Source organism: Maniola jurtina, chromosome 20, assembly GCF_905333055.1.
Source record: "Maniola jurtina chromosome 20, ilManJurt1.1, whole genome shotgun sequence".
In the NCBI taxonomy this organism is placed as follows: Eukaryota; Metazoa; Arthropoda; class Insecta; order Lepidoptera; family Nymphalidae; genus Maniola; species Maniola jurtina.
Window position 1 is genome coordinate 7,398,068 of NC_060048.1, and position 24,672 is coordinate 7,422,739.

General features: G+C 35.3%; 1 protein-coding gene and 1 long non-coding RNA gene across 3 annotated transcripts in view; both read left to right on the plus strand.

Annotated features, from left to right (window-relative positions):
* The window catches only part of LOC123875697 (G-protein coupled receptor dmsr-1-like), a 57,724-nt gene extending 55,483 nt beyond the window's left edge, over positions 1-2,241 (plus strand). For both annotated transcript variants that reach the window (XM_045921684.1, XM_045921685.1), the window contains one exon: positions 1,941-2,241. Coding sequence is in view for 1 of the 2 variants with exons in the window: in XM_045921685.1 (XP_045777641.1) it covers positions 1,941-1,962 (22 nt within the window). In the remaining variant the exon portion in view is untranslated. The remainder of the gene's footprint in view (positions 1-1,940) is intronic.
* Positions 2,242-9,986: 7,745 nt separating this feature from the next.
* LOC123875703 lies at positions 9,987-23,055 on the plus strand. The gene is made up of 2 exons (XR_006798198.1): positions 9,987-10,036; positions 22,963-23,055. It is a non-coding gene; the product is annotated as an uncharacterized LOC123875703 (long non-coding RNA).
* Positions 23,056-24,672: the final 1,617 nt, after the last annotated feature.

Consider the following 24,672-nt stretch of genomic DNA (forward strand, 5'->3'; position numbering starts at 1 on the left):
TATTGTTGATTTCATATACCACGTTAATACTGGACAGATTAATGATTCAAACACTTTTGAAAACACCGATAAAATACATATAGGTCTATATTTAGTTATGTCCTTTCTGTCCCCGCTTTTGAAAACCGGGACCACCCTAGCCTTTTTCCACATCCTTGGAAATTCACCTTCAGATAGTGATCTGTTATATATCAGTAATAGAGGCCTTGCTAATAATGCAGCGCAGTTTTTAATGAAAACAGACGGAATATCATCCGGGCCTGGGCCTTTATTCACGTCAAGGCATTTTAATTGCTTTAGTACCTCTTTCTCAGTTAACATTATATTACTTAATTGTGAATTGTTTTGCGTATTGTTACATATTGTATATTGTAATGTTTTAGGTTGTTGATATATTTTTGAAAAGTGAATCGAGAACTGGTTACAAATATCAGAGCCATCGGTGAATGAATGACCATTAAATGTCATTAAGCTAGGGTAATCGCATTTGTTGCTACGCATTTTTTTTAAATGTGAGTAGAAAAATTTTGGATTTATTCTTATATTGTACTCTACTCTTTCTAAATATCTTTTATAGTCCATGTTTATAATAATTTCGCATCTATCTCTTAGTAATTTAAATTCTATTTCATCTAGTGGATTATGATGATAATTTTCGTATTGGAAATTTTCAAAAGTAACTTTTATTTGTCAGTTATTTACGTAGCACGGAGGAAAATTTATTGACCTTTAAATCTGAAGCAGCATTAAAGTTTGACTTTTATGGTTTTGTACTGCTAAGATATTCATATCAATAAGTCTAAAATGTTTAATAAAACATTTTTGTAGTGGTTGTTAGTTGTGAATATTAAGATATTGAAGTCATTTTGATTTTTTTTAAATATATACCTACTACAGAATTAAACGTAAGTACTTTTAAGAGCCACACTTAACTAAAACCTTAACTCAAAGGTTTTCTCTGAATACACTATACATATAACTATGATGGCGTTCTCTCGCATAAGTTCATCCATCATAATCTAGCCGAATGAAGCGCAGATTCTTTTCTTACAAAATTTACCTACCCATCTTTTTCTTGACTCGCTTTTGTTAATATACATAGGAAATTCCTTTCATAATGAATGTTATATGTTAAGATTATATTATAATAATATATTCTACGGTTAAGGGAATACTCGTTAAACGCGGTTCGTGAATACCCTCATAACTGTTTACCCTCTTTATGATTTCCTTCATTTTGTCCCTCTATCGTTGCCAAAACTTTCAAGTTAAGGTCAAAGATCACTTAAGCGATAGTTACGGTGGTAAGTAGGTAACTATAATGAATTAATTACTTGGTCCTTAGTTAATGGGACAGGATTTTCTTTTATCGGAGTTGGCAGATTGCTGAACGGACTTTAATTTGCCTCAATTTTTAACCCCCGACCCAAAAAGAGGGGTGTTATAAGTTTAACGTGTGTATCTGTGTATCTGTCTGTGGCATCGTAGCTCCTAAACGAATGAACCGATTTCAATCTAGTCTTTTTTGTTTGAAAGGTGACTTGATCGAGAGTGTTCTTAGCTATAATTGAAGAAAATCGGTTCAGCCGTTTGAAAGTTATCTACTCTTTTCGAGTTTTTTATAGAGGTTTTTGTGTCGGGGGTTTTTTAATTTTAAGTTATGTTTTGAAATGTGCAATATTAAAATTAAAAATTAATACCTATTTTTTTGTTTTACAACAAAGAATTGTATTTTAAAAAGTGAAGAAAATTAGGTAGGTACGCTTGGGTGTGTTATACATACGCGTAGTGACACAGACTACATAGATATGACACCTTCGAGTGTGCTTCAAACAATGACTCGTTAGCAGGGTTGGTTATGACTGAAAAACACTGTATTTAACCTACTTACTTTGATAAAATATATGAGTGTGACTATTAAAATGAATATTTTGTTCCAGAGCAAAAACTTCAGTGCCGTGAGGCCGGATTGCGAAGGGGACCGCTCCTGTATGTGAACAGTTTCTATGACAATCTTGATGATTGAAGTGATCAGTGTTAACATGTTTTTGTACGTTAATATAGCAGTAAATAGGGTCCATTGTCTATTTTGGACGAAATATCTTACCTAAGAATGCAGGTAATATAAATAAATTACTTATTATAATATTTTGTCAATGATAGCTGGAGTATTTATTATCAGCCTACAGATTTGCTAAAACTCAGCGTCTAACATTGATTGATAGCCACTAAGCTCATTTGACATTTATTCCATTGAAGATTTTCTTTGGTTCTCATTCAGTGCTAGACACAGAGTTAGCGAATCACCCGGCAGACCTGACCCTATGAGGTCAGCCTATATTCAAATGGTGACACTGTCAGCCTTATCAGCGTCATAACGTGGCTTGGCTGCTGCTGCTCGTGCAATCATTATTACAATCGCATTTGTTGTGATTGACTGAATTAATGGTATTTTTGTTGCAACAATGCATTGTAGCCAATAGTGAGCAAGCGTCAAATTCAAATTCAAATTCAAATTATTTTTATTCAATTAGACTTTTACAAGTGCTTTTGAATCGTCAAAATAATCTACCACTGGTTCGGAATGCTGTTCCTACCGAGAAGAACCAGCAAGAAACTCGGCTCAGTCAACCAATCAGAGGTGATTGCGATCGTGACTTTGTAGCTGTCATTCTACCGGAATCGAGCAGCTGGTTTTCTCTCACGCTGATATCTCATGATTTGGAATCTACGTCTTTCGGTCGTAAGTACTTTTTTTACTACGGTCTACGACGGCATTGGAGACTGGTTCTTAGTAGCTTAAAATGTGTACTCGTCCTACACCCAGCTGACATACGCGACTGACATCAGCGTAAAAGGAATTAAAACTTAAATAAATTTTTAAAGCACAAAAAGTTTGTTAAGTTTGATAAGTTTGTTAAAAACTATATACAAGAATTAAAGACTAACAGCACCAAATATAAAATTTTGTGAGGTTGCTTTTATGCGAAAATCAATTTTAAATATCCTTGTGCAAGTAGGCCCGTATAGCAAAAGTGAAACACGGTCGTCAAATCATTAAAATTCGGGATACCCACTAGTTTCGAATTCATCCCGAATTCTTAGCCTTAAGGTTTTACATACGAATATTAGATACGTGAAGGGGTTTGCCAAGCTTTTCAATATGATGCAAGTCCAATAAATTATAATAAGTAGGCAGTTGTTATGCTTAAGCATAAGGTAGGTAAGTTAGGTAGTCGGTATTTTTTGTATATTTCCTACCATGTGTACCACACCACGTAAGGCTATAGAAATTTAACTAAGTATGTAAAGCGAGAAATACTTATTAAATCGATGTCCACAAAAAACTATATTTTATGTAAATAATAATGTAGGACATGTAAGTAAATAGAAACAAATTGTTATTAAAATTCATGCCTTGCTGTGACACAAATAAGGTGGCAATATCCAAAAAAATAATATAATGGCCAACTAATTGTCTAATGCTGGCTTATACATATTTTAATAGTAAATAATTATTATGATAATACATGTTAACAGTTAAACGATACATAACCATCTAACAGATCTCCACTTGACCGCTTTTGGCAATTTTTAACAATAATGAAATATCTACAGATACAAACCTGTAGAAGTGTGTAGTTCGATTTTTAAAAATAAATACGCTTCAAAGAATGTGAATTTTTTTTAATTTTATTTTGTTTCAAAGGATAATTATTATTATTGAAGTGACATGCACAAGGACAACTTTTAATAAATAAATAAATAATATGGGTACCTTCAAGTCAAGAGTGAATAGGCAACTTCTAGGCAAGCGCGCTCCATCTTAGGCTGCATCATTACTTGCTAGCAGGTCTGATTGCAGCCAAGCGCTAGTCTCTAAATTAAAAAAAAAATCTCCTTAGAAGGCTTCTATCAAAAGCCCTAGAAGTTGAGATCAAAAGACTCAGGAAAGGTACTTTAGTACTTTTAAAAAGAAAAAGATTTATTCATAATAATAATATTATTATTCATCATCATTAAAATATTATACCTATATGGCCACCTCACTTGAACTTATTTTCAGTAAGCACGTGTAAACTAAGCAAACAACTATTATATCTAATGTCCCTTTGATTAAATCGAACTTCCATCATAGGATTCTGATTCTGTTCTGTTGTTATTTGAATAGTTAACATGTAGATACAAAGGTATCGCACACTTCCATTAACACCTTTGTTACCATGAAACATGCGTAGGCCGTAGGTACTCGAAGGTATAACGACCGCTTCTCGGGTTACAACAGCCAGGAGATTTTTGTTCACATAGAAACATAAAATTCACATGGAATCATCAATAAAATTCATAGTCCCAACTCAATCACTAACGATTTTTTTGAGAAAAAGTGCGGTCCGATTTTGAACCATAAATTTTTCGATGAAATCAACGACAGAGTTCGTTAGACCAAGTTCTTTTATCTCTATTATTTATTATATTTATTTTAAATTTTAGCCTAACTCAGAGTACAATATATTTTCATTAATTGCAATACAAAACCATTGGTTAGATGGGTCCACTTCAAAAGTAGTTCCTCCGAAATCTTGGTTTTACAGTTTTATGGGCAATTTTTAAAGGCACGTTGCAGCATATTGTGATACTGATGATTGAACTATAGGTACCAATTTGAAATAAAATCGCACAATAATAACAATTAATTGTGTGCCCTTATTTTTGGGCCGTTTTTAGGGTTTTGTACCTCAAAAGTAAAACGGAACCCTTATAGGATCACTTTATTGTCTGTCTGTCTGTCCGTCCGTCCGTCCGTCGTGTCTGTCAAGAAAACCTGTAGGGTACTTCCCGTTGACCTAGACTCATGAAATTTAGCAGGTAGGTAGGTACTTCATAAAACAGATTTTTATTTATTTTTATGCATATGCATAACTAGCTGACGCCCGCGACTTCGTCCGCGTGGATTTAGGTTTTTCGAAATCCCGTGGGAACTCTTTGGTTTTTCGGGATAAAAAGTAGCCTATGTGCTAATCCAGGATATTATCTATCTCCATTCTGAATTTCAGCCAAATCCGTCCAGTAGTTTTTGCGTGAAAGAGTAACAAACATACACACACACACACATACATACAAACTTTCGCCTTTATAATATAGTGTGAAGTGTGATAATTTTTGATTTATCGTGCAAAATATCGGAAAAAATACCCGAGTACGGAACCCTCGGTGCGCGAGTCTGACTCGCACTTGGCCGGTTTTTTTAAGCGTTATCGCAAATCTATTACCTACCTACTCATTCTGAATCGATGGTTGGCAAAGTTACCTGTACCCATACCTACTTTATTTTCACGTATGTCTATATTTAGGAGGTACTTACTACTAATGTACGTTATAGCTTGTCTGTTGAAACTCCTTATTGGATGCTGCAACAGTTATCTCATCGTTTGGATATGTGCCAGCAAAGGAAATCTTCAGATTTACTATCTTGTTCGTACTTTCATTAATTAAAAATCTTGGCCACAGAACAAAATGCAATTTTAATTATTTAGATTGCTTAGAGTAGGTAGAAGTATATGGCTTAGAGTAGGCTTTTATAAAAATAACTTGATTTAAAATAGTATCCGCTTTTTCTAGTAGGACCAATCGAAAAAATTTAAGACACCAATAAAAGGATAATAGATATCTATTATTCACTTAAATTTATTGTAAACTTCGATGAATCTGATCACGAACGTAGCTGGAAAAATAAAATCAGTCAAGTGCGAGTCGGACTCGAACACGAAGGGTTCTGTAGGTACCATCGTACAAGATATAACACTGTGTACTTTTTATTTTTTTTAATATTTCATATTAAAGTTTTATTCATGACACTGTACTTTTTTAATTTTCGTGTCGGCCATTTCGAAATTTTTATTAAGTATTTTTGTTATACAGGGACTCTCTGTGTAAATTTTAACTCTCTACCTATTGTGTTTCATGAAATACAGCCTGCTGACAGACAAACAGAAGGATAGGTGGACTGACAGATGGACATATGGACGGCCTTAGAAATAGGGCACGACCCTATTTCTAAGGCCGTCCAGGTTTGCACCCTTCGTCTACGGAACTCTGACAAAGGAATACTTCTAACAAATTCCATTGAACTAAAAGGTAGAACAAGAAAATAATGGTTCAGCTTTTTATAATGAAACCCGAAACTTTCTCCATATTGACGAAAAAAAAAAACAGTTCTAATCGATTTTATTTTTTTCTAAGTAAACCAGGAATACTAAGACCCGCTATAGTGACACCACTATAGATTACAGTAATATGATCTTCTTATCCCTTTCTTAGATTTGAATACTGTAATGACTTTAATCTACAAATTTTTATAAATATGCCTGGTATTCTAAAATCCTTCTACAATACCCAGCCAAAGCTGTAGTAAGCTAACTATTGATTAGAAATCTTCTGTAAAGGTTGCGTTTCTATTATGTTCCTTTTTACGTCCCTTTTGGGAGCAACAGGCACCGAATTTCAAAAATAGTAGCACCAGGGGACTACGAAGCCTAGTCTGGGGTTAACCATTTCACACGGATTTTTTTTACCTTTCGCCCACAAGATTGAATGAGGAATTCTCTAAGGCATGACCGTGTGAAAGATGTCAACGAGAAAGAAAAAAAAAGTTCAATTTTGTTCAGTTCCCTAAGAATTTCAATTAATTTTTGGAGACGACCGTCGAGTTACGCTCAGTTGATTTAATCTACAGAATCTACATAATATTTTCTCAGTAAATAATTATTATTTCTTGTTCCATCTTTTTCTTTTCTGAATTTTGCGGAACTCTATTACTAAGCCTTCGCAGTGCGTCCGTTTGTCCGTAACTTCAAAGATATGCTTTAGGTATAGTCCATATACCTAGTATCTGTATAAGTAGCATATTACGATACAATTTAAAGTGTAGAGTATCATGATATCTACAATCTCTGTATATTGCGAAGTTCGATAAACTGAGTGTAGATAGGCGATATATCATAGATTAGAGTAAGTTAAATGAAGTCGAGGATTAGGGAGGTAATCTTTTGTTTTCAATCACAGTGGGTTAAGCACCCATATTACAATCTATGTAATTTAACATGCGCAATCAAGAAGTTAATTCTACGGTTACTCGGCCAAATTCCCTGTTTCATCGTATTGTTCAGCTTGTATTACGAGATAGCTGTGCGAGATAGGGAAAAAGGTCGGCCTTCTTCACCCATCTGTTAATCAAATGAAACGTATGTTTTATCCATTGATTTTAGAAACACTCCTGTTTATTTTGAGGTTTTATCAATCGTGGCAAGTAAACAAAGAGTGCAAATGGCTCGCCTAATTACATCATGTAAATGAAACCAAGAGAAAGGAAATTAATGTCCTAATGTGGGATCATTGCATGACCATTATTTTATCCAGCCAGTAGTGTTATAACCTGGAAGGTATTTTGTGGTAATATTATTATAATAAGGCTAGGTCTCCAGAAGAGTTTTTTAGGGCATGAATCGATCTTATTGGTCGAATTTTTTACTTACTATCGCTTATTTTCGGATAAATGCCATCATAATGAGCTAGGCATTTGTTTGTCCGGCGACGAAAAAATTACTAGCTATCGACTATTTTCTCGCTCGAGACGCGTACAATAATTGATGTATGATTCCAGGTCTGTAAAAGAGTTAAATATATTAATAGTTGATGCGTAGCTAGCGATCAGCGAGAATTCTCTTTCTACTAGTTTGTTGCAACAACAAGAGCTTTCAAAGAAAAAACGTCGCTCGGCGACGCCCTCTTGGCTGTGAAAAACACTCATGCAGTTTGCGTAGGCATTGAATGTAGGTACCTATTTATGTCTCGGCTGCCTATCTGAGCGACCGGCGAATGCAAGTCTCCGACGCACTCGCACACTCGCTCATAGCCCAGCGACAAAACTTAGATCCCAACTATACACTCGATTCTCGTTGCTCGCCAATTTATTTCTAGTTTTTAGCTCAATTCGTTTCTCGCTAATCGTCGTCGGTGGAACAGGTGCTATAAGCTCATTATTTTTCCAATACAATCAATTTCTACATAGTGATTACTTCCAAGAGGAGTATTTTATTCCTTGGACTGTATTAATAAGTTTTTGTGATCCCTTTATAGACATAAGTCATTCATATTCAATTATTGTTATATTAAAATATGGTTTATAAATAAACTCAACAAAATTTTATTTTATTTGTATACTTTTACTTTTAATACTACCTAACAACAATGATTTATTATAATAATTTCCCCTCTTTTTTATTTAATATTAATGCGTAACAAATACCAATAAACGAAGACAATCTTTTTTCAGTAACCTTATTATATTTTGTAAATATGCTCTGAATTGTATTTTAACCTCATTCCAGGGCGTACTTTGCTTGTAGTAATCTTGGTTTTTGGTTACATTTATTTGCTCTAAAATTAATTATTCTGAATAAGGCTGAAGGTAGATAGAGTGCGGGGAAAATCAAAATGAAGCGATGCATCTTTTCAAAATTGAATTTTAATACAACTGCACGCATTTGTACCCCTTTTCCATTTTTACACCAGGTAAAAATGTAGAGCTAAATTTCAATTTACTAGGGAAGCTTTGATTCTCTCACAATATGCTTTGCGCCTATGTGAATGTTTGATGAGTAGGCTCTATTGTAAATATTAAGAATGGATACACAAATGAATTTAAAATTTAGATTATAATGACTGTTACCTTAGTATAGCTAATTTTACGTAGGTAATTGCAAACGCAACATTGTGGCTAACGAATCTGTTTTCTATTAATATTTCACGAAGAAATTTGAAAAAAAAATTGTTGAATTTTATGAAATTACTCAATAATTTTTTAGATAGTGACAAATATATTTATTATTAAGAAAAAACAATTAATTATTAATTTATATACCTATATACCTATAGGTAAATATGAGAATATTCATGAAAAAAATTGCTGTTAATCCGTTCCAATTTTTTTAAAGTAGGTATCTAACCACTAATGTATTTGAATGTTTATTCTGGTCTACATTCTAGTCTTAAGCTATTTTAATGTATTTGTTCTGTAATTCGTAAAAGATGTTTATTGAATAAATGCTATTTGAAATGTTCAGTAGTTTTATTTATATGTTATACGTATAACACTTATGATATTAGGTATAGTTCAAAGCCGAAATGCTGGCGAATTGCGTTTGGCCAATTCCCAGGGATGCCTAGATCACTTAGATCAAAGCGAAAACTTTGGCTTCAGCCTGCTTTTTGGTCCATTCCCGGAATTTCAAAATTTTTAGTTCAAAGCCGAAACCCAATTTCAATTCTTTTTCAACAATTTCAAAGCTTTGGACTAGGTAATCTTGGCTGAATTCACGTTATTAGTTAGATTTTGACAGCGATTTAATCTGGCAATTCAGTAATTGATGATTCAATACAGGATAGTAGCGGACTATAGCCCGGAGTTCATCACACCATGTAGTTGAGCCCCGCCAAAAGTGGAAGAGACATAATATATGAGCGTAGCAAGAGCGTAAAAGTTAATTAAATAGTTTGGGCACTCTTCTTTTTGCGAAATGGGCAGAAACAATAATAATTTTCAGTTAGGAAACCTTTTTAATTGCTACGTAAACTTGCCTAGGCACAAATCTCTTGGATTACGTAGATCAATGTTCTTTGGGTCATTGGTTAGGTAAGTACTCAGCATCCAACCGCTCGCTCACGCTCAACGCTTGAACAATTATTATCGTAAGTAATATCTTCAAGATTGTTCAACAAGATTTAATTATTTGAAGTCTGAATACAGAATAATCCTCACTAAACGTAGGTTAGTTGTTTACTTCTCTTAAGAACTCCTTTGCAGCGTTTATCTTTATTATATAGTAAAGACATTCTATACTGTGTCCTGTTTATCAAACGTTATAAGTTTTGTATTACAAAACTATAGTGCTATTTTACAAAAATGTGTTTATCAAAACTATATACGTATATTATACAGGATGTAATGAGAATGCTAGCAAAAAGAAGACAGGTGATAGTAAGTATTTACTGATGATTACTGATAAGATACCATAATTACCATATAATAAGATTAGTCGGGATGATGGTAAGAGAGAACATATCAGAGAAATAGCATCAAGACCGGGAGCCGCAGCAGAAATAGCTGAAAACAGCAAACGGCACAAGTATTCTTATCAAGAGTTACATTTTTTTTTATTTGCCGTGAAGACCCTGGGGCCATGGAGTCTTAGTGCAAAATTTTTTTTACGAGACGTTTCACCACGAACCTCATCGGGTGACAGAAGGGCTGGCTCATGTTTTGTGCAACGGATCAGCCTGGCTGTCCAGCGCGGAAATTGGTACCATTCCACGCGGGCATGATTTGTGTAATTATTAGATAAGGCTAGCTGTAAATTTTCAATCAAAAAAATATTACATATTAATAAAAAAAAGTTGAAAAAACTACAACCCGACGACGGAAAAAATAAGACAACTTGAACCCGACTTGGTACAAGTAAAATAAACTAAAAAGAAAGAAACAAGATTGTGCTTAGTGCTATCATCGTCTTGATTGAGATTCAACACAAAGGCCGTGGTCGTGCGTTGTCGACAGCGTATTTCTTATCCTTGATTGACGGAATTCCCAGTGATTTTATTTGTCTACCAAATTAGAATATTTTCTTTTTGCTGTCGACAACGCACGACCACGGCCTTTGTGTTGAATAATAACCCTTCCTTTCGGCTTTGCCGTAGTCGGGTAAAAAAGAGTATAAATAAAATAAGATACCATATAATATTTCGCGGGGCATGTGATTATGTGAGCCTGGGCCTGGAAGTAAGTAGTAAAGTTATTTTCTTACTTTACTGAAGGGTATGCCGTATTTAACAATTTGGACCCAGTTCATTTTTGTTTCAGTATTTAATAGTAAATATTAGTTCCCTTACCATCTGTTTCATATAATAAAAAAGGGAATTTTATGTGGCTTTGGATGTGTCGGGTCTTGCCAAATTCACAAAATACCCATGGGAGAGCATGCAAGTCTGTTTATGGTCTGTCCCTCTCCGGAAAATTATACGCGTCCTTCATCCGACCTTCTTAAAAAAGTGAAATAAATAACGTTTTGTATCGTATAAACTAAATTAAAATTTGATTTTAACTTGTACATTTTTTCATTTAAGTAATTGATTAATAAAACTTGAGCTAAAACGGATTTTTTTACAATCGCAAATGTAATTGCCTACTCATATCTCTAGCTAGACAAAGAAAATATAAAGAATCAGTAAAGTCAATAAGTAGGCAGCAAGTAAGCACAATTTATGATCTAAAAATCCTCTTTCAATTCAAATATTAGGCTCATCAAAATGATCAAATGTATAGCAGTAATTTGATCATTTTGATGAGTCTGATATTTGCATTGAAGGAAGATTTTTTAGGTGATAATTAATTACGCAAAGGCAACGTGCAAACAGACGATTCCTTTTATCCCTTATTCATTCAGCATTTTACAAAAAGGTTGAATTATCCTGGTGAAGTTTTATAACTTCTAAAAGGGTTGTCTGCGGAGAGAATAATAACGAAAAATTAAGGCCTTTGTTAACTAGGTTAGAATAGAGTTATTTGACGACCTCAATTTGGTACTAATTTGATTTAATTTAATTTTTAGAAACATTGAAAATTTACGCAATGACCGAATTATTACTTTCTACATCCATGAGTTAAGAGATAAAATAACGGCTTGGAAGGTTTAAAATTAACTGCGTCCACTGACAGAGTATTCAGTGGACGCAATCGGGTCGATTGATTGATTTTATCGGAAAATGATTTCATACAGGGCTTCCCGAGAACGCTTCACGAAAATAATCTTTTTATACTGCTACAGTAAATAATCAAACTGCTACAGTACACAGTATACAGTAAATAATGCTACAGTAAATAATGAAATAATAAAGCCTACTGGTTAAGTCGTCGGCTTGAGAGTTCCCCTGAGTAAGGTATTGATAAGTCTACCAAAAAAAAGTTTTTTTTTCAATTAGAAAAGAGACCCGTTGGGCCGGCCGGGGCCCACCACTAAGAATTCTTTAGATTATGATTAATATAAATGAAGACAACAAAACTTAACTTTTATTTTAATTTTAACCTACAAAAATACTTACAGTAAAGCGGAATTTATGTTACGAAATTAGTATCACGACATTAATTTCATTATCAATTACACGTGTAAACGTCTAATTTGTAATGCATTCGCCAAATTACACGTGCAATTGATAATAATGAAATTAGTGTCGTGAAACTAATTTCGTGCCACTAATTTCGTAATGTAAATTCCACTTAAACTCAAAGGGTGTGTAGGTATAAAATAAATATAGGAACTGAGGAAAATTCATGAACGTGGATGGCGAGCCGATTGCATTGCAGCGGCGAAGTTACGCGCCCAACGAATTTATTGATGTGAATTTAATGGAGTGGTTGCAACGTACAAACAATCTACTCGACTCATACGGTGATCATTAATTTCGCTGTTCTCGTATGCTTAATTATTTTTCCTTTTTGACTACATTTAATAGGTCTAAGCATACAAAATAAATCCCGACCGTTGTACTTATTTATTTTGCAAATCATACTGATCTAGGTACTGTTGCGTGGTACCAATAAAAATAAAAGTGGGATGCGTAATTAATTTTGGGCCCATGGTCATCGGACACGAAAGCTTTTATAAAAGCTGACTCACGCGTCTGGTGACCCAAGAGCTGGCACTTATTTGACTCAACGGCTAGCTATTTATTCTTGGCGGATGACGAATGGACAGACCGAAAAACAGACAGACAAACATATAACGAAGTGATTCTATAGGGGTTCTTTTTAGGTACAGAACCCTAAAAAATGGTCAAATTCAACGCTGGCAAAATGGACCTAGGTAGTAATAATATACATGTTTTTAAAAATAATGTGCCTATTATATTTCTCCATATACATATACCTGATCTCCAATAATGCTCAAGGCGACCACAGCTAAGCACCCTCTAAGACGTTGATGACCGACCCTCTCAAGTCACGCTCAAAACCTCCACTTCAACCTCCACTGTACTATGAAGTCAGACTGATCTTCGCGTCAATTACTAGACTGTTTGTCCCTTTCTCACGTCAACAGAACTCTTAAGTTGAACAAGAACGGAACGTGCTTAGTGAAAAGTTCAAAAGAAAAGCCAAAGCAAGAGAGGCAAGCCCTTGTAATTTTTTTTGTGACATGAAATTTTGCTTATGAGATTGTTCTCGTACTCCTAAAAGCCGTTACAAAGGATAATAAGAAGCAAAAGAATTTGCGTAGCAATTATTGCTGTCGATCGAATTACGTTTTAGCCATTTAGCTAGAATTTCAATAAAAAAAAGTAAAAGTAGTAAGAGTAAGTAGATGTTCATAATAATAAGGGGGTAATCTGCGAAAATAATGATCGGATTCTGTTTATTCACTGATCCCCGAGAGCTAGACTCAGTCCAAAGTTTACATTATAAATGCGAAAGTGTATCTGTGTGCCTATCTGTCTGTCTGTCTGTTTGTCTGCTATCTTGCTAGCTTTGCATAGTCCATCCGAACCGATTTTGACGAAATTTGGTACTGAGATAGCTTCCATCCAGGGGATGGGCATAGGCTATTTTTAATCCCAGAAAATCAAAGAATTTTTAAAGGTTATCCACGTGGACGAAGTTGCAAGGATCATCTCCTTGGAACAGAGATAGTTTGCATCTTCGAGACTTAGATTGACTACTTTTTATCCCGGAAAATCAAGGAGTTTTACCCCGGAAATTTTTAAAACTAAATCCGCGCAGACGAAGTTGCAGGCATCATCTATTAGGCATTTTTTTTTAATATATAGACTAGGGCTGGATGCTGCTAGCATGTGATGATGTAGCCTACATAAAATTGGAGCGCGCTTGCCTAGAAGATGCCTATTCACTATTGATTATGTGTGGAAATTCGACTGCATACGGGTGCAAACCATGACGATGTCTTAGAGCGGTTATGCACTCGTCCGATCCGAATCCGTGAAAATACGGACCAAAAAACTGGGACAGGATTCGGATATTGCTTACGCACTAATCCGATCTCTGATCTGAATCCAAGCTATTGAGTGGGCATCTATCACATATATTTGAATCTGAGGCACATCCGAGATTTAGAACTCGGATGACGAAAGTAGGATCAAGTGCGTAAGCTACCATACAAATAGTTCTGTGACTACTTCGAAACGTATTTTCACGGACTCTGATCAGATGAGTGCGTAACCGCTATTTCGGTAAAATCAAGCGGACGATATCGCTAACAAAAGCTAGTAGAAAATATTGCAATTATTCATCACTTATTCGATACCGTGATAAGCGTAGTTATTATCTACGCTTTATCCGTCCTTATGGAACACGCCTCCACTTCAACTTTGATATCGCTTGTTATCTTTTAACATACAAATTGTACGGGGAAAACAATTTCCTCTGGTGACCTATTTACAAGCTTGTAAAAAGCTCGTGTTTTTTGAGTATTTTATACTTGGTACTACTTAATTATAATTATATAGCTGTTTTAAATGCGAAAGTCTTTATCTTTAACACACAAATAGTTACAGGGAAAATAATAAAAAAAATTAGAATTCAAATTTGAATGTATGTAAGTCAAGTAGGTATGGTATTTTAATACGCAATACTTGTTATTTAGTGCATTCACCAACACCAAATACAATTACATAAAAGAATAGGTAGGTACTCTACCAAATCATCTTAATATTCTAATTGTTTAAAATTGTGTTTTGAAGGAATAATTGTTTCTAAGTTTTCTTATCAAAGGAAAAATGTCTTCAGGGCGACCTATTCTTTATAAGCTTGTAAAAGGCTCGTGTACATTTTAAATATTTTATCTATTATATAATATTTTATCATTCTACTACATCTATAACTAAAATATTTATTATAAATGTGAAAGTTTATCCGTCTTATCTTTTCAAGGTGAGGCCGCTAAACCGATTCTGATGAGTACAGCTGCTGGTATCCTAGGCACGGAAAAAAATACTTTATATCCTCGAAAACACGAAGAATTCCTTAGGTAATTAGTTTATAACAATACTCACTTGGACGAAGTCTCAGGCAAAAGCTAAATAGGTATGTCAAGTGAAAATTTTACAATAAAACTTATAGCTAGGCCCTATCTAATTACGATACAAATCATGCCCGTTGAGTAAAGTTGAAGTTAAATATAAGAAGCGAAAGATGAAGATGATGAACTGACTGACTGGTCTATCAACGCACGACTGGAGGGATCGGGCTGTTTGGTATGCAGATCTATTATGACGCTACGAAAGGATTTTTAAACATTTCAACCCCTAAGAGGGTAAAAAAGGACTGACTGTGTAGTCTACGCGGACGGAGTCGCGGACGTAAGCTAGTATTTGATAATTTGAGCCATACAAAGCGGAATTCTTACAAGGGCACTCAGGATTTCCTTGTGAATGGGAGCTCGAAGTTGATGACGCTAAAATATGTAATGGGGTTACTTCGATGGTTCTGAGGGACGTAAGTATTTTTCAGAAATTATTATGCTATAAACTGATGTTATATAAGGAATAGATACCTATTTGTCTTTTTTATTTTTTATTCAGATACAAGTTAGCCCTTGACTGCAATCTCACCTGGTGGTAAGTGATGATGCAGTCTAATGCTGAGATCTATAGAGCGCACTTTAACTTTGCAGCGTTATACCGCTGGCATAAATCTGTCTCGAACTGAAACTTAAGTCTAAGCAAACACAAAGTGCTGTCTATAGATTTCAACCTAAGATGGAAGTTGGCTAACCTGAACATTATGGACTGCATATAAATGAATTTTAGTAGTAAAAGGTAGCAAGTTAGCTGTTGTTTGTTGTGAATATTTTTCTTTTACCTAGAGTAGAGAGGTTCCTTGATGGGTATTTAACTCAATCCAAAAGAAATTGTCTACTGACCGCCCGACCGACGATGCTTTGAATAAACTGAAGAAAATACATATTATGTGTGATATCATTTCCGAGAAATTTTAGGGTGCTGATTACGAATTTATTTATTTAATACACATTTGCATTTGTATTTAATTGTTTATTGGTTTGTCCTTCAATCACGCCGCAACGATCGACGTAATTTTTTTCATGGTTATAGGTAAAGACGACCTCTACTTTTTATGCCTGAAAATTAAAGATTTCCAGAGTTTGTGAAAACCACGCGGACGAAATAATGAAATAAATATTATGTAAATTGTTAAATAATTAATTACGTGCCACATTTAGAACACGCTCATTTTTAGATGCACAATTTATTAATCCCATTGTCATGGTATGGTTTTAGGATTTTTCCAACAAAATCCAGACAAAATCCAACTCATCCCTCCTGAAAGTATGGACTGTCAACCGTGAAATTATTAATTTACTGCATGACACAGGAAAATGTGTTTTCGTCATGATAATATGTAAATTTTATGGCACAACACTTTACTTTATCATTTTTTACCGTCACTTGTCTGCAGTAAAATGAATTGATAAGGAATAGGAGGTGAGTCCATTAACAGGGCTCTCTCCGTCACTCGTTTCCACTCGTTTCATACAATCGTAGTTCCAATTTCATTTGAATATTAAGCAACCAAAGACCATGAAATTTTGCAGACATATTCTAGAAACTAATATCTGTGTCTGTGGTGTTTTAGATTTTTCTAAAAATATGTAGTTTTAAAATTACAGGGGCTCCAAGATTTGTATGAAAATTTTAAGACCGCGTAACTTTGAAAACGAATATTTTAACAGAAATCTGGAAAACCACAGACATAGATATTACTTTCTAGAATATGTCTGCAAAATTTCATGGACTTAGGTTGCTTAGTATTCAAATGAAATTGGAACTACGATTGTATGAAACGAGTGGAAACGAGTGACGGAGAGAGCCCTCTTAAGAGGGCTCTCTCCGTCACTCGTTTCCACTATTACGTAGATATTTATATATATATGTTATCTACGTATTTACGTAGATAACATAATTTAGCTGTAAGTTCATGGTTTTTGTGCATGGATATAGTTAAAGATCTAGGATTGACATCTTAGGCTACTTATAATTTCAGATTTAGGTCCCACGGAATTTTAAAAATTTGATTCGAATATTAATATTGAGAATATACTCAATAGAATTTTGTAGTAACGTTCCGTGAACTAATATCTGTGCCTGGTTTTCGAGATTTCCGTTAAAATATACGGTTTCAAAGTTACGCGGTCTTAAAAATTCACATACAAATCTTTGAGCCCCTGTAATTTTAAAACTACATATTTTTAGAAAAGTCTAAAACACTACAGGCACAGATATTAGTTTCTAGAATATGTCTGCAAAATTTCATGGACTTTGGTTGTTTAATATTCAAATGAAATTAGGACTACGATTGCATGGAGTAAGTGACGGAGAGAGCCCTGTCAATGACAAGACGTCAGCTCTGGCAAGTTACTTGACGGTGTAAATACTCGCAGCAAGTGAATCTCTGAAAGTTTTGTATACTATAAGTTGTAATTGGCAGAATTGCCTTCTACAAGTCTGAACTTGGCTTACTTTATTGTAGCAATGCGTTAAAATGCGAAGCAACGAACCGTTAAAGCAGCTTTTATAGCGATTGAGCTTTTAAGATAAATATAGCAGGTATATAGTAAGGATTCGAAATGTATCGAGGAAACGGGAAACTCTAAACTCGGTATTGAGAACAAGGCGTAATAAAATCTTATAGGTGTTTCTATGAGCTTTTTAACATTCAAAGGGAGGATCCGGTGCAGTGTAAGATTACTTACGAAAAGTACCTAAAACGGTTTGTTTGTAAAACAAGAAGTATCTATTTACTCTTTATATTCGGAATAAGTACCCCTTCTATTATAAAAACAATGTTCTTCACAAAATACGATACCTACATAGACCTTGTATATTATTTTTAACCCCCGACCCAAAAAGAGGGGTGTTATAAGTTTGACATGTGTATCTGCGTATCTATGTGTCTGTGTGTCTGTGTATCTGTCTGTGGCATCGTAGCTCCTAAACAAATGAACCGATTTTAATTTAGTTTTTTTTTGTTTGAAAGGTGGCTTGATCGAGAGTGTTCTTAGCTATAATCCAAGAAAATCGGTTCAGCCGTTTGAAAGTTATCAGCTCTTTTCTAGTTAATGTAACCTTCACTTGTCGGGGGTGTTATAAATTTTTAATTTACACTTGTATTATAAGTACTTGTATAATATTATTATTATCATCATCATCATCATTACCAACCGATAGTTGCAGTTCTCTCTGGGCTGGTTTCCGCACTTAAACGTTTCCGTCTGTTGTGCGTGCGTTCCAAACTCACTCCAAAAGCCGAGTAGACCGCCCAGGTAGCCGAGGGCTTCATGATCCAATCGATAGACGTCCACAGCTGGACATAATACGATTGCTACGACGTGCTCTCAACGATTACTAGACGCGGTACAATATTGAGGGATATTTATAGTATACGGCACCTATTAAGTATTCAGTGATCGATTAATATTATAAAATCAATACAAATAAAGTTGAATACCTAACACAATATTCTTACACACAATTTTACAACAAGATTTTTACAACAAAGAAACATTTTCGCAATTTCGAACGTTTCAGATTTTAGCTTGCTAGTATATTCTTGAGCTTTGAAGCCTGTTGTAACTTTATTAACCACATCGTGTGAGATCGGTTTAATATTAGACGTTAGACTGAGACACTCATTAACGCAATTTACATGTTAATTAACATCTCAAATACCTAAATTATCACTCTCTTAGATCCACTCGAATTAATTACTTAGGAATGTCTTATTTTGCTCATATTAGGTGCTAATCATTATTGACAGCTCTTTAACATTTTTTATCTTGTGACTTACCTTTAATTAGATAAAGTGGCTGTTTGTTTATTAATCTAGCAAAAGAAAACATGAGTCTAATAAGAAAAATATTCCTGGTTCAATTCCTGTAATGGTCAATTTGGGATTTTATAATTTCTTAATCTCAGTTACTATTGCCACCCTACCGGCAAAGATGTTCATCAATTAATATAAAAGATTTCTGATAAATTAGCCTATTACATATAAAGTGAACGACTTCTTTGACGATTTATACTTAGCTATTATTATATTTATATTTCACAGTTATTATTTATAGTTCACAGCACACAATACATCAACTTGGAAAGGAATCGTCACCGTATCATATCGAGCCGTCCAGTGTTCTTTTTTTCTAATTTTTTTTAAAGTGACTTCTACAAAAAGAAGAGGTTCTCTTGTCTTTAGAAGCACAGAACTCCTCAATGGATAAGATAAGTCACTAGCGATTAGTGTGATAAGTAAACATGTGAATGGACTTCGTCTATGTTGGTGTTAGCTGGCGCGCGTGCTGTGCCTTTTTGAAGTGTTTTTTTTGTTAAAACTGACTGGGAAGCGCTCTAGGGGGGTACTGCGCGTGTGTCAGCGGGCGCCGGCACAGACGAAGTCCATACTTATATAGTTTCCCTAACTTGTTACAAATAACTACAAACTTGACATTGGCTAATCTTTGTAAAGCCAGACGAGAGAGAAAAAAAAAAACATGTGAATAGATTGTAAAAAACAATCATGTCATGATGATGGTATTACCACGGACTTGGATTAGTTAGATATCGCAAGCCGCCCACGCCCGTCCAGTGAGCCCGTTTGAGACTATAGGTTTTTTTGACAGACACGACAGACAGACAGATGGACAGACAGACAACAACCCTACCGAACCCTAAAAAATTTATCATATACTTTTGAAAAGTGCTCATTTGAATATACCAATTAGTATTTTAGAGGATCAAAATAATATATACCCATAAAATAAGCACGGTTAATTTTTGTATCAAATATTTAATGAACATGCGCAATCTAGTTGTGCCAATATCTGTGGGTATTACAATACTTACTAATAACCCATTAGTACGTTTTTAAATATCACTTATATATCAGATTATTATTTTTTGGAAGTTTTTTGTGAACATATAAATATAATATTAAGTAAACGAATACCTATTTACACTTACAAATAAATAACAGCATACTAATTATACTTAACTTAAAAATAGGTAAATATTTTTTGTTAGAATTAATGAGGCTTGCATCGCAACAAAAGAACTCGTAAAAACCTTCACGAAAAGAGTTAAATCATCTTTCATATAAAAACTGTGATAAAACAAGTCTTCCATGATAATAATTATTACGTTTTTATTATCATGTAGATTATCTGTTCTTATATTGCTACAGTAAAACTAACATTCGTAAAGGCTATTACAAAAATGGGTAGATTCGTTAGTTAAATAACTTACTCAAAACTACAGATTCCTTTTGAATTATTCTGCTATTTTTTTGCTTTGGCCTTCATAGCATTCTTTCTTCAACCTTTAATCAATACCCCAAGAGTCGAAATAAGGTGTAAATAGGTACGTACTACTTAATGGTTAATAGGCCTTCATGCACAAGTTAGCCCTTAACTGCGATCTCACCTGGTGGTAAGTGATGATGCAGTCTAAGATGGAAGCGGGCTAACTTGGAAGGGGTATAATAGATTCATTAAACTAATATATACCTACGCGGCAACGTATCGGAAAGCTGAATCGCTTGGCAGCACGGCTTTACCAGTAGGTAACTAGCCGTGACCAAAGTCTCCCACCAAGACCAAACCAGAGAAAATCTAGAAATAATAAATTCTCACTTTAGAGCCTCGATAGCTCAACGGTTGAGGAGCGGATTGAATTCCGAAAGGTCGGCGGTTCAAACCCCACCCGTTGCACTGTTGTCGTACCCACTCCTGGCACAAGCTTTGCGCTTAATTGAATTGGAAAGGGGATTATTAGTCATGATAAGCATGGCTAGTAATCTTAAAAAAAAATGTCCCTGCCAGGAACTGAACTCCGAGTTCACCTTTCACTGAGGAGACCACAAACCTGACCTCTGCGCCAAGGAGGTCATCATGCAGAAATCAAAATTCAAAAGGCAGGCGCCAGACACTCTGCATAAAAACGGATCGTCCGTCCGTCCTATCAAATCCGGCAGGTATAGAAAAATAAGCAGCCCTGGATTTGCTAAATGAATATTTATGAATGCTTCGCTTAAAATGGTTTATAGGGTTAAAAATTATAATAAAGTGTAGCGTCATAAAATCTGCATATTATGACGCAAGCTGAGTACATTTGCCTGTCGTAAATTAATAATTTCATGGATGAAGGTACACTCCCTGGCGATCAATACGGCTTTTTGTAAACGAACTGAACTCGCAAATCTTACTTAATTGCTTCGGTAATGCTGCAAAAAGGTAGCGTAGGTCATGTACCTAAGCATGCCTTTCTATAGTAACAAGTATAATTCTTTGAATAAGTAAACTAATTCTGTCATGTTTTAGTATGAACTCCATACTTTTGAACTTTAACTTGAATCATAGACTTGAATAGTTAAACTTAGGACTCAGATTCAGACTCTTTGGTTGCCATTATTCCAAAATCAATCTAAAGCGGAATTTACATTAAGATATTAGTGGCAAGAAAGTAGTTCAATCAATCAATTGCACGTGTAAATGTCTAATTTCATAATGTTTCGTAAAGTTTCAAAATTAAACGTTTACACGTGCAATTGATAATGAAATTAATGTCGTGAAACTACTTTCATGCCACTAATTTCGTAATGTAAATTCCGCTTTAATCATCATCATCATCATCATCATCAGCCTGTGGATGTCCACTGTTGGACATAGACCTTCCCTATAGAGCGCCACCACACCCGGTCCTCAGCCTTCCTCATCCAGCCACTTCCGCTTTAATGCACTAACGATAATATTGTGTGGGCGAGCTGTTCGGGTTCAGGTTAGAACGAACCGGGCTGTTAAGAGAAGTATCTAACCCTAGCACTCACAGCGCTTTCCATACAGACGTAGCTTGGTTTTCATTTGAACACTCACTAATCTTTGAGCCAGTGTAACTTTAAAATTTAAAACGATAATTTGGAAAACCAAAGAAACTGATATTTGTTTCTAGAACGTGTCCATAAAATTTCATTGAGTTTGGTTAATATTCACATGAGATACAAACTACATTTTGTATAACATTTGTACGGAAAACGCTGGGGAGCGCGTTGTGGTGTCCGCGGTTTAGCGAACCGTGATGTATACAGAATATTTGGGATCCACGCGGCGGTGTACTACGAGTATGAATCATATTTCGCATAATAACTCGAATTAAAAAACCGGCCAAGTGCGAGTCAGACTAGTGCACCGAGGGTTCCGTCCTCGGGTAATTGTTCTGACATTTCACACGATAAATCAAAAACTATTGTGCGTAAAAATAAACAAAAATCTATAGGTAAAGCCCTATGACTATGACACCCCACTGGGTATAAATACTTTGAAAACTGAAACACACTACTTTTACTACTGGGTACTTTGAAAATTGAAACACATTTTACTTTTTTTTAATGATGTAACCACAAATTCGCGGTTTTCAGAGTTATTCCTGTACTTGTGCTATATGACCTACCTACCTGCCAAATTTCATCATTCTAGGTTAACGGGAAGTATCCTACAGGTTTTCTACAACGGAGGGACGGACAGACAGACAGACAGACAACAAAGTGATCCTATAAGGGTTCCGTTTTTCCTTTTGAAGTACGGAACCCTAAAAATGTCTGCTTACACTAAAAGACACAAAATTCCCGGTCGCGTTGCTGTGTGCACTAGACACAAAACAGCCCTAGCCGGGTTATAATAATATGTTTAGGTGATAAATGGATCCGTAAAAGGTGTTTTTATTGCCATATAAGTGTCTATTCAGACGGACCACATCTCAACCACACATAGCGGCAAAAATGTCATCTGTAGTGGTCTTGCATGAATGGTCTCGGTGTCTGAAGTTGCATTGTCATAGCCACAAAATATTAAGAACTAGATGTTGCCAGTGACTTCGTCCGCGTGGATTTAGGTTTTTTAAATCCAATGGGAACTCTTAAATTTCCGGGGAAATAAATTACCCATCTCAATTGCCGAGACGCAAGCTACCTCTGTGGCTTATTTCATACAAATTGGTTGGTACAAGTTGGACCTTTAACAATCTCCTCGGAACTCTTTGATATGTCCGTTTCCGGGATGTAAGGTATCAGTGTCCCAAATTTCATCAAAATCGGTTAAATTGTTGGACCGTGAAAAGCTAGCAGACTGACAGACACACAGACGCACTTTAGCATTTACATGGAGGAGATACGGTGGTCGTATGAGTGTCGCGTTGTTGGTTGTATCTGCGATCTCATTGGAAGATATTGACCACGCGATTGCGACAGACGTTGAATACGACTGCAACTTTCATAAGTTACATCATTTGCTTGTAATATTTTTACATGTAAACTATACATTTTCATAATATTTATGAGCTGTACAATATTTTTGTCTTTGTTGTGTGTGTAGTTGTGGTGTATTCACAGATAACGTCGCTTCCGTTATTTGTGGGCGTGGTGCATCTGAAAGCACCCTAATCATAATAAATCAAATGCTGATATAAACGTGGTTTGTGATGTATCACGAAGGCATGTGATATCATATGATAGTTATACTTAATTTTATTTTGAGGTTGTTTTAAGCTAAAAATAAAAAAGTATGGGTAGGTTCCTATACAAAGGAATTTTATTTTCGCGACTTACAAAGATAATCAAAATGGATTTATAGGGATTCTGTTTATCCCAAATTCCAAGAGAGTCTAAAATAGCCTAAGCTATAAATAACTTGTGAAAATCTGTTTAGAAGTATTTAGGTATTAGGTACTTACTTTGTGCACATTTCGTTCCTATGTTTCGTTTCGTATCTATGTTTGTATTTAGAATCTGAGAGACTAAAACGCATACGCCGCGTGATTGAAGGACAAAACAAACCAACAAGTTAACAAACAAAGACACTTTCTAAATTATTTTCTGATTTTATTTTCGGATTGGTTGAATTAGTATTCTTGCCGCAACTACGAATATTAACCAATGGTGAGGGTTTGCCAATCAGAGGTGATTGCGATCGTCAAACAGTAACCGTCACACTGCGGGTGCTACGAGTCTAGGTATGCATCTATGATCTACGCTTTTTTTTATTCGATACAAGTTAGCCCTTGACTGCAATCTCACCTTGTGGTAAGTGATGATGCAGTCTAAGATAGAAGCGGGCTAACCTGGAAAGGATATGGCAGTTTTTATGAACCCATACCCCTTTGATTTCTACAAGTTATCATACCGAAACGCTAAATCGCTTGACGGCACGGCTTTGCTGGTAGGGTGGTAACTAGCCACGGCTGAAGCCTCCCAACAGACAAACACACCACCCCGTTAGGTCAGAAGAAGCTTCATTCCAAACTCTTACTTACCTCCTTTTAGGTCCTTCTCTACTCCATTATCCAGCTATCTCTAGATCTCCACTGCCTCTTCGAACTACCAGTTTGCTATCTAACAACAATTCATCGGTCCAGCGGGCTGCGGCAGCGCAGTGTGGGTAGGCCAGTCCCACATTGCGCTTACGTTCTACGACAGGCAAGACCTGCCCATACCACTTCCCCGTGCTAATCCTTTGAGCTATGTCAATCGCTTTTGTTCTTCTGTGAATTTCC